The following is a 15,486-nucleotide window of genomic DNA, read 5'->3' on the forward strand; positions in this document are numbered from 1 at the left end:
ACTGTGAATTTTTTCAACAGCTGATTTCCAGAAACTGTTTAAGGCCTGTTCAATACATAAATAGGCCCGCATAGCCAAAATAAGCGGGAGTGAAGGCCTGTGTTATATCTACCCGTATTGTACTGTGATGAGCCAATCGTGCTAATGGTGTTGTATAAGATTTGGTATCTCTGTTGGTTAGATGTGAGTGTACAGCTTCTAGGTTTTTACACCAGATGTTCACAGTTAGGTGATGCATGACGACAAATCAGTGATGTCATTCGAGCCAGTCCTTCTCGCCTTTCGAGTCGAATTTAGACATGTTGATTGGTTGTTCTTCCACGCCACACTCAAAAAGTTTTCTCGAAACATTAACATGGTGATCCGTTTTATTGGTGCAGGAGAGTGCTCGGGTGTCAATTAAAACTCCGCAACTGGCCCCCGCAACCAGAGAGAGAGATTTGGACTCGGCAGGACCAAATTTGAAGCTGATTTCAAGACATCTTCTACTTTAATAGTTTCCCTCTCTAGCCATGAATCAATGTCATCGGCTCCAGAATTTCCATCGGGTCTACATTGCAGTGCATGTTATAAGAATATAAAACGCACATCTGTGTTCATTTAAATGAGATCGTATATCCTACAAAGTTTACCTTATCATGCATATCTCTTGTACATAGGTGTACGTTGTGAAACAATATGTGCATTGCGGGAATGTGCTTTAATTTATGAACTCTTCATTTTTTCCGGGTCACCCGCACAAGTTGATAACGAAATCGTATAATTCTTAGAGTATTGTAACGCAAGTCAGGATGCATGATCTTTCCTTTTCTTGTCTGTGGAAAGATTAGTTTTTGCGCACAAACTACCGTGAACCATGCGCATGCGTGTGCTTTTATGCGCATGTGCTTGAAATCTCCAGTGACTGCTCACTTGCTCATTTATTTTGTGCCTTATTTCTGTTGTGTAAAGATCTACGAATTTATCGTTGGTGAAAATTGTCACGCTGGAAGCGAATCTGTGATATTAATGTATAATTTGTACATACCACATATATGTATGCCTGTAAATATATAAATACATTCATAAATGTATAAAAAAAATAAACCAAAAAACGTGTGAAGATATTTTAATATGGATAAGTAATGTTTGTTACGTAGCAAAGGCAAAGCAGTATTTCCAAAATGGGTTGTTTTTATTTTACTTTCCCTATCAGATGGAAAGCCAGAGAGGTAACCGTCATTCCAATTTTATTTGTATCATGTAAAACGTCATAAGTTAACCAGAAAAATGACAGGATTGATTGCCCAGATTGACAGACTAACTTCTCATAATATAAACAGGTATAACTGCGTTCACTCTTCAGATGATTAACTCATCGATTACATTCTTCAACGTCATACTCAAGAAAACTGGAGGAAACCGGAGAGTTACATACTTCGATTTGAATGTATTATATTTTGAACACCTTAAATGACTGATTAATTTAGGCTTATATACTTCTTGTCAAATTTAAGGTATTAACAATTCGAATTCGATTGGAAAGGGAGAGGAAAGGCAAGAAAATAATACTCAAAAAGAGGAGATAATAATGACCGAATTTCACCTCTGATGGTTCTAGTATCGTCAAGCATTTTCAGTACCAGTAGCCAATGATACAGCTACATGTACGTTTTGGGTGGATACAAGCAGATTCTATCAAGTTCAGACCCAAATAAAGAACTGATCGGCATTAAATTCCTAAGATATTACAGGCTGTTTCCTTTAAGATTTTCTCCAGCGTATAACCAATCGAATGTTAGCTTGTGCCATTCAAAGCTTAAGATTTGAAGTCTTCATGATGAATGTGTCGTTATTATGGCGAGGACGAACCAGCAGTTTCTCGTTAACATGGGTGGTGTGGCCGTGTAGGGTGCCACTTCTCCCGCTCTCATTGTCAATGATCCACAAAGCTCTCTTATGTTGTCTTGTTAACATGGGTGGTGTGGCCATATAAGGTGCCACTTCCCCGTCTCTCATTGTCCATGGGTGCTCTCAATGATCCACAAAGCTCTCTTATGCTGTCTTGTTAACATGGGTGGTGTGGCCATGTAGGGTGCCACTTCCCCGTCTCTCATTGTCCATGGGTGCTCTCAATGATCCACAAAGCTCTCTTATGCTGTCTTGTTAACATGGGTGGTGTGGCCCTGTAGGGTGCCACTTCCCCGTCTCTCGTTGTCCATGGGTGCTCTCAATGATCCACAAAGCTCTCTTATGCTGTCTTGTTAACATGGGTGGTGTGGCCCTGTAGGGTGCCACTTCCCCGTCTCTCGTTGTCCATGGGTGCTCTCAATGATCCACAAAGTTCTCTTATGTAGTCTGGCATGAAGTTCCCTGGGGACCATCCACTTGTCGGCTACCAGTTCTGGATTATATTAAAGGTGACAGAGGTAGCCAAAGCTTTGCTGGTTTACTCCAACCAGCAAACAGGCAAATCTTTCATCCCGTGAATCCATCGGTTTGGTTGCGGAATTTATAACACAACAGTGTTCAAGTCGCGCACTAACTTCACAAATTCCTCTTAAAAACTGGCTGTTTCGTTCACGGTATTTGAAATAGGATCCCAATGTTCAAAATAAATGCTCGTCCATCTGAGCAAGACAAAGTGAGAAGTTACACCTCTCCTCTCTCCCAAGTATGGAAGCCGAATGCAACCATTCTCGGAAATTTGAAAAAAAGAGTCGCGACTTCACACTATCATGTTTGCCTAGCATTTTCGGATTTTCGACCCTCTCCCTTTCCCGTTTTCGACCATCGCCCATTCAAGTTTTCCGCCACTGCACTTTCGTGTTGCACCTTGCACATCAGTGGCCCCATCTGGCATCCATGCCCAAGACAATCGCTTCCTCTCCCAAGTCGAACTCACGATCACAGATCTAGTCTTACGCTTCATTCTTACAACCTGTTACATTACGACACCAGTGTAACGGATACAAGACATTCACATCAAACCACATTAATATCGCAGTTAGAAATTTTCAAGGAAAACACACAAATATATGCACCATTTATCGCAAGGCTTCCAAGGACTTCTTCAGATTACAAAAGTGGAAAAATGTAGTTTTACAAGCCTGTATGCAAGCAACTATAATATATTAAATATTTATATACATTAAGGTAGGCTATATTTAGAAATCTCCTTCCAACTTCAAACACTAAAACGGTGATTTCGTAAAGTTACACTTGCCAACAATAAAACCAGTTTGTACGTTGGTTACCGCCTTCGCTCTCAGTGTCCAAACTCCATGCAAATAATCTCCCAACCTTGGTCATCCATGGTCACCGCGACAGAATAATGCTTAGCACTGGACACGATAGTTATTGCCTGGCATGAATACCAAAACATTTTTGTTTCACCTGACGTACCAAAACGTAAATGAAATGGAAATCACTTTTTTGGGGCAAATTATAACCAATATATCACCTGCAACTGTTGCATAACGTCATAATATGGTTTCATGAAAATCTTGTTTTAGGCTCCTAGAGGACCGTGATAAAAACTAGCTGGCGGCAAAAATTAGATTTTCATCTAATTTTTATTTTCTACTGAGTACATGCAAAGCCGAATATCACAACAATTTGCTAAGCTTGAAAGCCAATGAATTAAAATTAAAATATTTTACTTGAACAACTCTTCCTTATGAGGCAAAAATAAATGACAGGATCTAACTGCGTATTAGATATTAAGATACTCAGACGTGTGGAGTGATTGAGTGAGTGCTTGGGGTTTAACGTCGTACTCAACAATTTTTCAGTCATATGACGACGAAGGAATCATTAGGGTGCATGTACGTGTAATGTGCCTCCTTTGTTGCAGGACGGATTTCCACCGCTCTTTTATTTAGTGCTGCTTCACCGAGATGACTTACCGAAGGCAAGTAAGCCGCCCCGCCCGAACCATTATACTGATACGGGTCAACCAGTCGTTGCACTATCCCCTTCATGCTGAACGCCAAGCGAGGAAGTTACAACTTCCTCTTTTAAAGCCGTAGGTGTAACTCGATTAAGAATTGATCCTGGATCTACCGGTCCCGAGACGTGTGGAAGTTAAGGCACTGAACACTGCATTTCCATCCATGTCAATATGTGTTTGACAAGTTTCATTGTAATTTTTAGCTAAAAAACATAAATTCTGGTCTTCTGTTTGAAAATCTGCCATTTTACAACGGTAAATATCCTTCAAAATTTTCTCTAATAAATACATTGCAATACAACAGAGTAAAACCAGGCCTAACCAACAGTATAAAACCAGATCTAACCAACAGTATAAAACCAGATCTAACCAACAGTATAAAACCAGATCTAACCAACAGTATAAAACCGCACTGCAGAATATCCTGCAAATATGTGGCCATTTCACGGAAATATTTAAAATGGCTACAAATAAGCATAAAAATATTTAAACATGTATCAGATGCAAGCATGGCACAGTTCTATATATTGATAATACACCAATGTGTAAAACAGAACAATGAATTCTAAGATTATTAAACTTTAGATGAAGATTTTATACGATTGCTTGCCAATGGCATTTCTTATTTAAAAATTTATCATTTTCGTAGAATTCTAATAAATCTAAAATGTAGCCAATTCTTCCCCCCCTTTCAATCCATCCCCTGTTAACTTAGCCCTGGTTCAGACTTTACCCCTTTATTAATCACCATTACAATGTCAGGGCAGGGCCTTTCTTTTTTTTCCTGCACAAACAACCAAAAAATAACTGTTTCCTATACTATATAAAAATATAGAACTAAAAAAAGTTGTCTCGCAAGGAGTTCAAAGCTACGAACAAAAACATTTTCGCATAAAATATACAGCACAAGTGTAATTGTACACAGTACTACAGACATCCCCCCTACTATCACCATACAAGCTCTAATATAGGTAGCTCGCTGGTAGACAACAATATATGCCCCCTCCCCATCCCCCAAACCCAAATCTCACGTTAGCCCCTGCGCACCCCCCCCCCCCCCAAACAAGCAACAATAAGCACTATTTTAAGCACCATTTGACTAACTAAGAAGTACTGTTATCATAAAGATATAACATAATATTATGAATAATGGAGATAACTCACTCACTGAATGACATCTACACTAATCCTTCAACCAAATAAGCAACTTTCAGAGCAATTGATGTACACATATATTTTGACTTGGGAGAAAAAAAATACGTCAGTTGGACTGACCATTTGCCAGGGCTTCACACAAAGTATAATTTTATCAATCTACACAGAATAATACCTTCAGAATATGCTTGAATAAATACCTTACGCACTTGCTAAAAGGCTGAAGCATTACCGTCCCAAGTTGATATACTAAACAATGCTCCTCATACTACAACTGATACAAACCAGCTGGTGTATATGATCAGTCTTTGACCAACAAGCTGGCTAAAAAATTGGTCTCTCTCTATTGGATGTGTCCATGATCAACAAGCTGGCTAATGAATTGGTCTTGCTCTACTGGATCAGTCCTCGAAACCCAGCTTCGGTAGATTTACCCCAGTAGGTTTTAACTGGGGAAAGTTGCTGGTTAAGTTTTGCTTCATCCATCTACTTGTATATAAACTGGACAGCTGGCGTTTATCCAGAAATTTTTGAACACACCATTAAAAATAAGTCACCTTAATTACAATAACGGACAGGTTCTACTGGACTATGTGTACATTTATCACCTTGGTGACATAACAAAAAAAAAAATGTCAGGAAAGATAATTCATATCTATTTTACCTGCAATTATTTGATGCATCTTTTACACTGATTTAGGAATTGATCTCAATAGTTCATTTATACAGCCAAATAAAGGTCAAAAAAAAAAAAATCTTTTGATGATAAAATTTCCTACCCTCCAATCCAAACTTTATTAATATAAATAACAGAACTCTACACAGTAATTTAGTGATGAATAAACTTTAGATCAAACACAGTAATGTTCTTTTCTACAAACATGGTCACATGATCAGAACAGAAAACACCCCTCGTGAAAATTCCTCAGAAAAAGTCCGTATCCTGCTACCATCTTGGCCCCTAACACTGACATGGATACCTGATCAGCACAGAATGAATGAATGAATCCTTGGGTTTAACATCGTACTTAACAATTTTTCAGTCATGAACAGCACAAAGAAGCGAATAAAAAAACAAAAACAAAACAAAAAAAAAAAGAAAAAAAACTTTTGATTAACGTGAAGGATAAAACCAACAGTTTCAATAGCGGAACACTGGTAGCTGTAACTTCTCAACAATGTTAACTTTTATCCTCCAGCTTAGTTAAACAGAGTGTCCAGGTCAGGAAGGTTTCCCGCGGGACTGCTTCCAACCGACAGATTCTCCAACGACTCTGGGTCATCTATAATAATCACATCGGGGGTGTCCACATCTTCCTCCATCTCCTCAACATGGGTGGGGATTTTCTTGGGGGGTGGGGGTGAGTCTACCTCCATGTCTTCTACACTCATGCTGGAGGCCTTTCTCTTCCTGACAATTCGATCAGTCATGGGCACAGTAACAGGGCAGGAGAAAGGGTCTATAAAAACAACAGATGAAAGCAGACATTGATTAGCTTCTTCAATTAAGTAATGCGACAAAATTTTCTGTCATTTTGATTTATTTTATTTCTTTATTTATTTGACTGTTTACCATACACAAGAATATTTCATTTACACAATGGCTCCCAGCATTACGGTGGGAGGAAAACGGGCAGTCAGCCATTTGACTTTTGCCTCATGTTACTTATAAATGTATATCATCCTAGAAAACATCAGGTCTGTCTATTAAAACACTGCCGACTGAAATGCCTCCTTACCAAAGTCTGAATATAAATAACTTTAGCTGAAAAGAAAAACAAATGCTAAAAAATACTGTTCACCCATACGAAGTTCCCGCAATGACTTACCATGTCCAGAGAGAATCTGTATTGCCTGAGCAGGATAGAGACGCCCTCGAGGATGAGCGCAGAAGGACTTAAGAAGGACCTCCTTGAATTTTGGGTCCCAGCTGTTAAGTACAAATTTCTGAAGGACAGTCGGGTTGCTAGCCACCTGATGATAACAACAACAACAAACACTCAAAAACACAATTCATATGAATAAATGTACACACTTGTAAGCTTTTGATTGGTTGGCTGGTATTTAACCCAAGAATTTTCCGCTTACATGGCAAAAGTTAGGTTTCTGGATGGGATAAAACTTTTAAATATGTGAAAGTCTTGTAAGTTCCTCACAGGCTCAATTACATGTGTACACTGGTTACATATGTTTTTTATTTTTTGAAGAACAATCATAATTTCACAACAGGTGTAACACCCTACTCAGGCTTCTCATTAAATGAATGGTACATATTACGATGCTATTAAAATGTGACATAACAAAAACTAGAACTCGAAGATAATCCAGCGAATTATCGTACATACCCCAATAATGATTTCAACGTCATTATGAGATGGGAAGAATTTTGGAATACAGTGTAGCCTAAAGCACAGATAGAGGAGTGAGCTCCCAAAGCTGTACAGATCCGCTTGGCTACTGATTTCCAGCTCTCCTTCAGACCATCGCCCCTTATACCCCTTCTTGTCCAGAACGTAGCGGCATTGTTCCGGGGCCATATAGGCTGGGGTCCAGCCCTTGGAATGAATGGGGTCTGCTGTGCGCATGCAGGCCCCAAAGTCGCATATCTTCAGGTCGTAAAAAGCACGACCAACGTTCCAAGAAAGGCAGAGATTCTGGGCTGAAATTATAACACACAAGGTTATTCTGACCATGCATACTGTACACATATACATGTACACCCAGGCTCGTTATGATTCAGGAAATGTTTGCTTTTATTCCTTAATACAGCATGCATTTTAAGATGTGCGAAAAGGTATAAAGAGGATAAAAATCACAATAAACTATAGTTATCCTGAAGGTCCCAGTGGTCAGTCCAGAAATTAAGCAGCTGTCATATAGGAAGAGGCAGGGGAAGAGGTCATATAAGGGGCACACAGTTGGTCCCATCAAGTTAAGCAGTGAGTGACAATGATTCTAAAAAGGTTTTGAAAACATATACATACATATAATTAGAGGGGAAATTAGGAGATATAAAATATGCCTGAATGTTTTTTTTTTTTTGTTTTTTTACATAACTATTTTAATTTCTCACATAACCATTATCTTTGTTTTAGAATTACTTTTTATGAATCCTTTAAGTAATTCATTATACAATCACAAATATACTAAGCCACAGACTGTATCTAATGCCAGGCAGCACGTTTATGGGAAGGGAAAACTGGAGTGCCCAGAGGAAACCACCAACCTGGCCCAGAGGAAACCACCAACCTTGCCAAGAGGCAACCACGAACCTTGCCAGATGAAACCACCAACCTTCACCAGAGGAAACCACCAACCTTCACCAGAGGAAACCACCAACCTTGCCAGAGGAAACCACCAACCTTGCCCAGAGGAAACCACCAACACTCACCAGATACCTGACAAACATGCTCACCTAAAGCTGCAACCATAACACTGACTCCAGCACATAACCTCAGTGGTCAAGAGCTGGACAGTCAAAGAGAACCAGCGATTCAACCGTCTCAGCTAGCATGGCCGGACTGCATGATATGCTAGGTCATAAAATTCCTAAGTAGTTTTCAGCTTTTCAGTGACGATTGTTGAAGGGTGAAGAGTTACTTCAACTGAGGCACAATACAGATACATTAAGATAGCTCATTACAATTAACTTGAAACAATCCCATTTTCATCATGCTTAATTTCGTACGTGTAATTATACTTTATGGGAGGTTGAGTCCATGCTGCCAAAGTGCTGCGACCACTGAAGTATCATGCCGAAGATGACAGACGTGACACCCCACCCAGTTGCATTATACTGATACCAGGGCCAAGCAGTCCTGTTTCCTTGCTCTAGCCTCTCAGTGCTGAGCCTCACACAAGGTAGCAACAAGTATGTTGTTTAATATCTTTGGTATGACCCGGCCATGGTTTGATCCTCCTTCTCCTGACTTTGCAAGTTTCTCTGTTCCAGCGTCAACAAACTTTATCCTTATTACTTACGCTTGATGTCCAAATGCATCACCCGCATCCGTCTGAGATAATCCAGAGCACCGTAACCTTGGCGACCAATGTCCATGATATTCTGCTCTGTTAGTAACTTGCGCATGTTCTCATCTGCCACAACTTTGTTGAAGGAAAATCCTGGCAAAAACACACAATTATTTCAGGTTAAACCAAGGTGAATTCTCAAGAATTGCAACACAGGTCAAAATCATATTTTACATCTTTTTTAAATGGAAGCATAGTTTAAATCTTCAGGTAATTTGGTCTTTCAACTGCTGCTCATTTCCTCACTTGAAACAAACAGTTCAAAGAAATGGGCACAATTTTCAGGAAATAACACTAACAAAATTAAAGTTTGAAATAGCTGAAAATATGATAAAAACAAACATCTCATCAAGAAACAACTCTTAATTTCTTCAAAATGGAAGATAAAAAGGGGCCAAAATAACATTTGCATGATAGACTACATCGTTCCATTGGTAGAGAACAAATACGAACTGCGAAAATGCTGATTTTGGCCAATCAATCTTGAAATAATGGTGTCATTAAAAGTTGAACCTGTTTTAAGTTGCATGTTTCATCTACATCTTCCTCATTTGAGAAGAGAAAACAAACTGAAAGGAAGGTATAAGTGTGGAAGGTTCTTACCGGCAAAATTCATGAAAACTTCAACAAATTTGCCTTCTTGTAAGATACAGCCGTGAATCTCCATAAGACATGGATGTGTCAGATACAATGGCACCAGGACCTCCTCTGGCCTGAACGCAGACCGCTTTATCTGGAATGTTATAAAATCCACCCCCAATTCCAGTGAAGTTATGATACTCTAAATCTTCAAACATTTTTGTCGTAACAATACTGCCAAAAAAAATGCCAAAAATTATTTGTTTGTTTCAATATACAACGTACATGCAAGCTTCATAAAACTGTGTAGATTATTTCTCTACAAAACATAGTCCTCTCAAAAAGTTTCAAAATATGGATGACAGTGGTGGTTGAAAAAGATGAAGAACAGTTAAAGGGTATTCAACACGAATACAGAAATGCTTTGTTTTTCTTCAAATTTCGTACTTTTTAAGTGACACAGTTCACCCGATTCTGATGTAAAGTCACTTCAGTTTTTATCAGAAAAACTAAACTGTTTTTATTTTAGTACATTTAGCTTTACAGAAAATTAAGTTTTACCTTGAGATTTCATATTAAGTTTTGTCATGGAAAAATTGGTTAAATTTGTTATCTACAATGTATGCTCATGAAAATATCAAGGACAAATATCAAACAGGTTTACTGGTCACCTCTCAAGGCGCATGCATGGATGAATTCAACACTGTAGTACTCACCTTTTTTTTAACAATTGAAGCCTGGGAAGACTTGTCCACAATCACCCCGGCTTTGCCAAATGCTCCATGGCCAAGAGAAAAACTTTTTTCGTAGCTGACAACCTTTTTATATGTGTAGCCATATTTCTCACTGGTCACCATTTTCTACAAAAAAAAAAAAAAACAACATATCAGCAAAGCAGAAAAGCCTGTAAGGCACAGAACCAGCATAATTCTGCAGAGTTACCTCCCTTTGTGATAAGCCACTACCTTCCCTCTACCATTGACATGGATGACTGATCAGAATAGAATGAATGAATAAATCCTTGGGTTTAACATCATACTTAACAATTTTTCAGTCATGAACAGCACAAAAAGTGAAAAAAAAAGTGAATAAAAAAAAAAAAAGTGAACTTTTGATAAACCTGAAGGATAAAACTCACAGTTTGAATGGCGGAACACTGGTAGCCGTAACGTCTCAACAATGTTAAACTGGCCTTTTAAAAAAAATGTAATACGTAATACCTGTACCTTTGTAAGCTAATGTGAAGTTGTGAAAAGTTCCTAATTCTTGAAAGAGGAAACCTTATCATATTCTAGTGTTCCCAATAAAAATATGAAAAGTGTACCTGGGTGCAAGACATGAAAAACACACAGCCAAAGACAAAAGATTCTGCTTCTTCATGCCTTATCATTTGAATGAAAACACACAAAAAATATGAAGATTCTGCTCCGTGGGCCTCATTTTGTAAAGGGCCTCAAGTACCTTCACACTAATTCATTTATTTTAAATATTTACATGTTTCTTTTCAATACATTACATTAGCTGGGGCTTATAATTATTGAACTCAGAAAATGGCAAAACTGATGCATCTCAGCTATAGTCAAACTCGCTGCATTACTTCATTTTTTATTTTTTTAGCCTCTACTTCCTGTATATCTGTCTGTATTTAACGGGGTCTTGCGCCACACTCAATGACTTTTCTTGATGAATAAAAAAACTGTGAACAGGTAGTAAACCACCATCTTTTGCAAGGTACTGTACCTGCCAAACTCTCTGACCTACACTGGATTAGAACCTGCAACCTCATTGGCCAAAGGAGTGAGTGAATGCTTGGGGTTTAACATCATACTTAACAATTTTTCAGTCATATGACGACGAAGGAGTCATTAGGTGTCATGTACGTGCAATGTGCCTCCTTGTTGTAGGACGGATTTCCACCGCTCTTTTATCTGGTGCTGCTTCACTGAGATGCCTTACCGAAGGCAAGTAAGCCGCCATGCCTGAGCCATTATACCGATACGGATCCTCTTTATGCTGAACGCTTTAGTTACAAGTTCCTCTTTTAAAGTCTTCGGTGTGACTCATCAATGGCCAAAGGACCAAACCATTTGCCCCCACCCCCTCCTGAACTTTATGTATTGATATATTTCCATAGATACCTCTGGACAGAGAATAATCCCTGTATCCTTTTCATCAAATTTATTCTCTGTCATCAACTGTTTCATTGCCTCTTGTGTCCCATATAACACCTTCCTACAACACCAAGGTCAAGGTCACCTAAAACACCCTGCGAAATTCTTCTCAATCTTCACATTCATAGGAAAATGCTAAATGCAATTTTTTTATAATTCTTTTTACTCCCTTCTTAGGAAGAGAAAACATAAGTTCCGATGGAAGTGTTTGAAAACTTAGTTATATATAATTATGGTTTTGAATATTTTTTTTTTTTGTTTCCTTCAATAAGAAAACGACATTTGAAAATAACTTTGTATGGCTGGTAACTGGGACCACCTCTTGGTATATACTGTATCTGCATAATAATCTTCCAAATGAACATATAACAAATATATTTGTGCTAGAATTTGGTCTTTTCAGGTAACAAATGTGTTCAACAATGTAATTTTAATTACAAGTACGTTTTTAAGATATTCACAAAGATTATCAAAATACAGATTAAAAGCATGTCTTTGGACATCAATAACAAATTTACAATGAAATAAATTTATTAGGCATGCATCACATCCTTATCTAAAACATTATAATCTAACGAAATATGCCAAGAGGTGGTTCCAATTCCTCACCATACAAAAATATTCTCAAACACCAACAGCAACATATGTTCAAAGATATCTGCAAAAAACATTTCACGTTCTTTCTTCTGACTGTTGCCTGCTCCTCTAAATTACAGTATTATCACTCTATAATAGGGAACATTCGACCACTCCCCCTCCCCCCAAGTTCGGTGGCAGAACATATTGTGCTGCTGGACTGCCAATTTAAGAGTATGCCTACAATACACAGAAGATGCACAGAAACTGAGAGATATAACAAAAAGAAAAAAAAATAAGGTCACCACTTGGACAGACTTGTTTCGGGAGGGTTATGCTCCCTCAATATTACTTTTTCATGTTCTTACCCTAGGACTGGCTTTTTCACAGGTAAGTCCAGGTAATGTATCACATCCGGCTCTGGCGAAGGAGGCAAGATGTCTACCCCATGCTGTCCCCAAAGGGATGGCACTTCGTTCAAGAAGGTCACATACCCACGATCACATTTATCAACTGGATTCCTTGCACGAGAATATTCAAATTTCTTCTCAGCCAGACTGACATATTTCGAGGCAGTGTCAAGTACTAAATCTGAAATAAAAAAAAAAATCAAAATTAGGGGCTTTAATAGCAATAAGCCTGTGATGCAGGTTTTGTGAAACATTATTTACCATTCTAATTAAGTGATGAATATTTAGATTTATGTATCAGGTATTGGGATGTTTACCTTGCGTGGCTGGAGCTGTCTCAGGGACAGGCTGGCTGAGGTTTACGGCAGGCTTGTGGGACGTGGCCTTCCACTGTGGCCTAGTGGACGCAGAGGGTAGGACCTTAGCAGCCCCGTCATCCTCTGGGTGTCTTCTTATCACACCCTTATCCTCTGGCTTCATCATCTTCTGCCAAAATAGAAGACAATTTTAGTTGTGACTTAGCAGCTCTAAATGTTACTGTAGGTCGTTGGGCTGGTCTGCTAACTACCTGTATAAAAGAATACCAGCAGCATTGTGGTGAGTATAATGCCCGAGAGGAATCTTCATGGATGTTGATGATACATGAGGTTACCATGACATACGCGCAAGTGGACAAGCGCGTCCACCACAAATGAAATCTGGAGTTTTAGACCTCACACAAAATGATTTCTATTTATACAGTACATCTAAGGAAAATGGTTATTGGTAACTACCTGTAAATTGAACCAAATAGTGAATAAAAACTAAATACGCTACTCTGTATGTTAAGTTAATGCAAGGTCACAAGGCACCAGTACAGTCACTAGAATACACCCTAATAACATACATGTATATATGTACACTGAGAGGAAAAGTTTTTTTTCCAACGGGCTTTAACATCACCGAAAACCAATACAATATAAAATTTCCCAACATCACAATGATGAATTGTACTGTAATACCCTTTTTTAACCTTGCCAAGGATCCTCCTCATGGGCATGTGAAACACATACACATACACATTACAGACCAGCTTTTCAAATCCACTGCCCCATGTATACTGTCCATTGCGGATATGTTAAGGAAGCTCCATGTAGACCGTCAAGCTATTTACTGGTACCACAGATGTATTAAGTACTATCAAGCCTCAGTGGTAACGTAACCATGACCATACTTACGTCCTTAAACCTGTGATTATGAAGCCGTATCTCCTGACAGAATCAACACTCTAGTTTTCTTGTAAATATTAACGCGATAAGTTTCTGATAAAACGATCAAAATGGCGGATGATCAAAAGAATCCAGGAAAAGGAGGCCTGATCATGTGACCCTATCAGGCCACTTGGTTTTTGAATGAGGCTTCCGAGGGGTGAACTCCTGTGAACAGGAACTGTGCTGTCAGCATGGACAAGGAAGTAAGTTTTTCAGACCAGTCTAGCAGTTCTGCCATGTCTCCCACAGTGCAGAAACTTAGATATTTTCTACTCAACACGGGCTTTAATACATACAATTTTTGCCTACAACTAAACAAAACTGTATATACCTTCCTATAAACGCACGACATTAAATCATCAGTTTCACCAAACATTAAATTTATAGTCACTTTGCCCGACTCCTGGAGTTCTAATGACCTTTAGAGAAAGTTTTTTTTTAAAGTCTGTGTGAAAGGCACATGTACGATTATAACTTACTAGAAAAATGGTTCAGCATCAAAAGCTAAAACTTATAACCCATATTGGCCTCTTACATTGCTGTTTCAGGCTGACGGTTTAAGATATAAACAGCATTTAGTTTGATTTATTGATAACGTTTTTTTTTCAATACATGTATACTGAAGCATATAATTACACAGACAACCGTGTTCATGGTACACCTTGTGAGCCCCAGGGGACTTTCACCACTGTCGTGCTCCACATTGCTACTTTATCCATACTAACCTTGTATATGTGTGTCTGTTACCACATTTACTCAAAACTCCTGGCTTGATATGACCTACATACACACAAGTATTGTGGACAAACAAATAATTCACACCTGGGCACCTTAAAAACTGTAATCAGATGCCGTGAAATAAGAAACTCCAAAGCGCGTTCAGTGAGTAACAGAGACATGTGATGCAGATAAACAGTACATATCTTCTGCAGATGTGGAGGATATTTACTAGATGTACAACATGTGTGACACATAAAAGATGCACGAGTTTCAAAATAAATGTAAGCTACGTTTATGAAATGGACAACTAAGAAAAGTTGTTCAGTGAGGTTCAGGGAGTGTGATACACTACAGATACAGATGTGCTTCATTTATTATTTATTTACTTATTTGATCCCGTACTCAAAAATATTTTACTTATTCAACAGCGGTCAGCATTATTGTGGGAGAAAAACGAACCGAGAAGATTTTCTTCTGTCTTGGATATCAACTTACTATGTACATGTACAGTACTTGTATGAAAACAGAAACTCCCTTCAAAAGAAATGTTAAACTTCGTTTGTATGTATGTAAGTATGTATGTATGTATGCCTGAGGTTTAGCATCATACTTAACAATTTTCCAGTCATACCATGACGAGGAGTCATTAGGTCTGTGTACATAAG

The 15,486-nt window shown here is 38.5% G+C and overlaps 1 protein-coding gene across 1 annotated transcript; it reads right to left on the bottom strand.

The window, feature by feature from the left end:
• Positions 1-4,993: 4,993 nt before the first annotated feature.
• LOC135477548 (myosin light chain kinase, smooth muscle-like) lies at positions 4,994-13,120 on the bottom strand. Its single transcript, XM_064757692.1, has 8 exons — positions 12,810-13,120; positions 11,833-11,926; positions 10,411-10,554; positions 9,719-9,848; positions 9,068-9,208; positions 7,432-7,745; positions 6,916-7,060; positions 4,994-6,546 (listed from the first exon to the last, which is right to left on the bottom strand). Exons 1-8 carry the CDS (start codon positions 13,103-13,105, stop codon positions 6,287-6,289), a joined length of 1,524 nt encoding a protein of 507 aa, XP_064613762.1. The 5' UTR covers positions 13,106-13,120; the 3' UTR covers positions 4,994-6,286.
• Positions 13,121-15,486: the final 2,366 nt, after the last annotated feature.

This window comes from Liolophura sinensis, chromosome 11 (assembly GCF_032854445.1).
Source record: "Liolophura sinensis isolate JHLJ2023 chromosome 11, CUHK_Ljap_v2, whole genome shotgun sequence".
In the NCBI taxonomy this organism is placed as follows: Eukaryota; Metazoa; Mollusca; class Polyplacophora; order Chitonida; family Chitonidae; genus Liolophura; species Liolophura sinensis.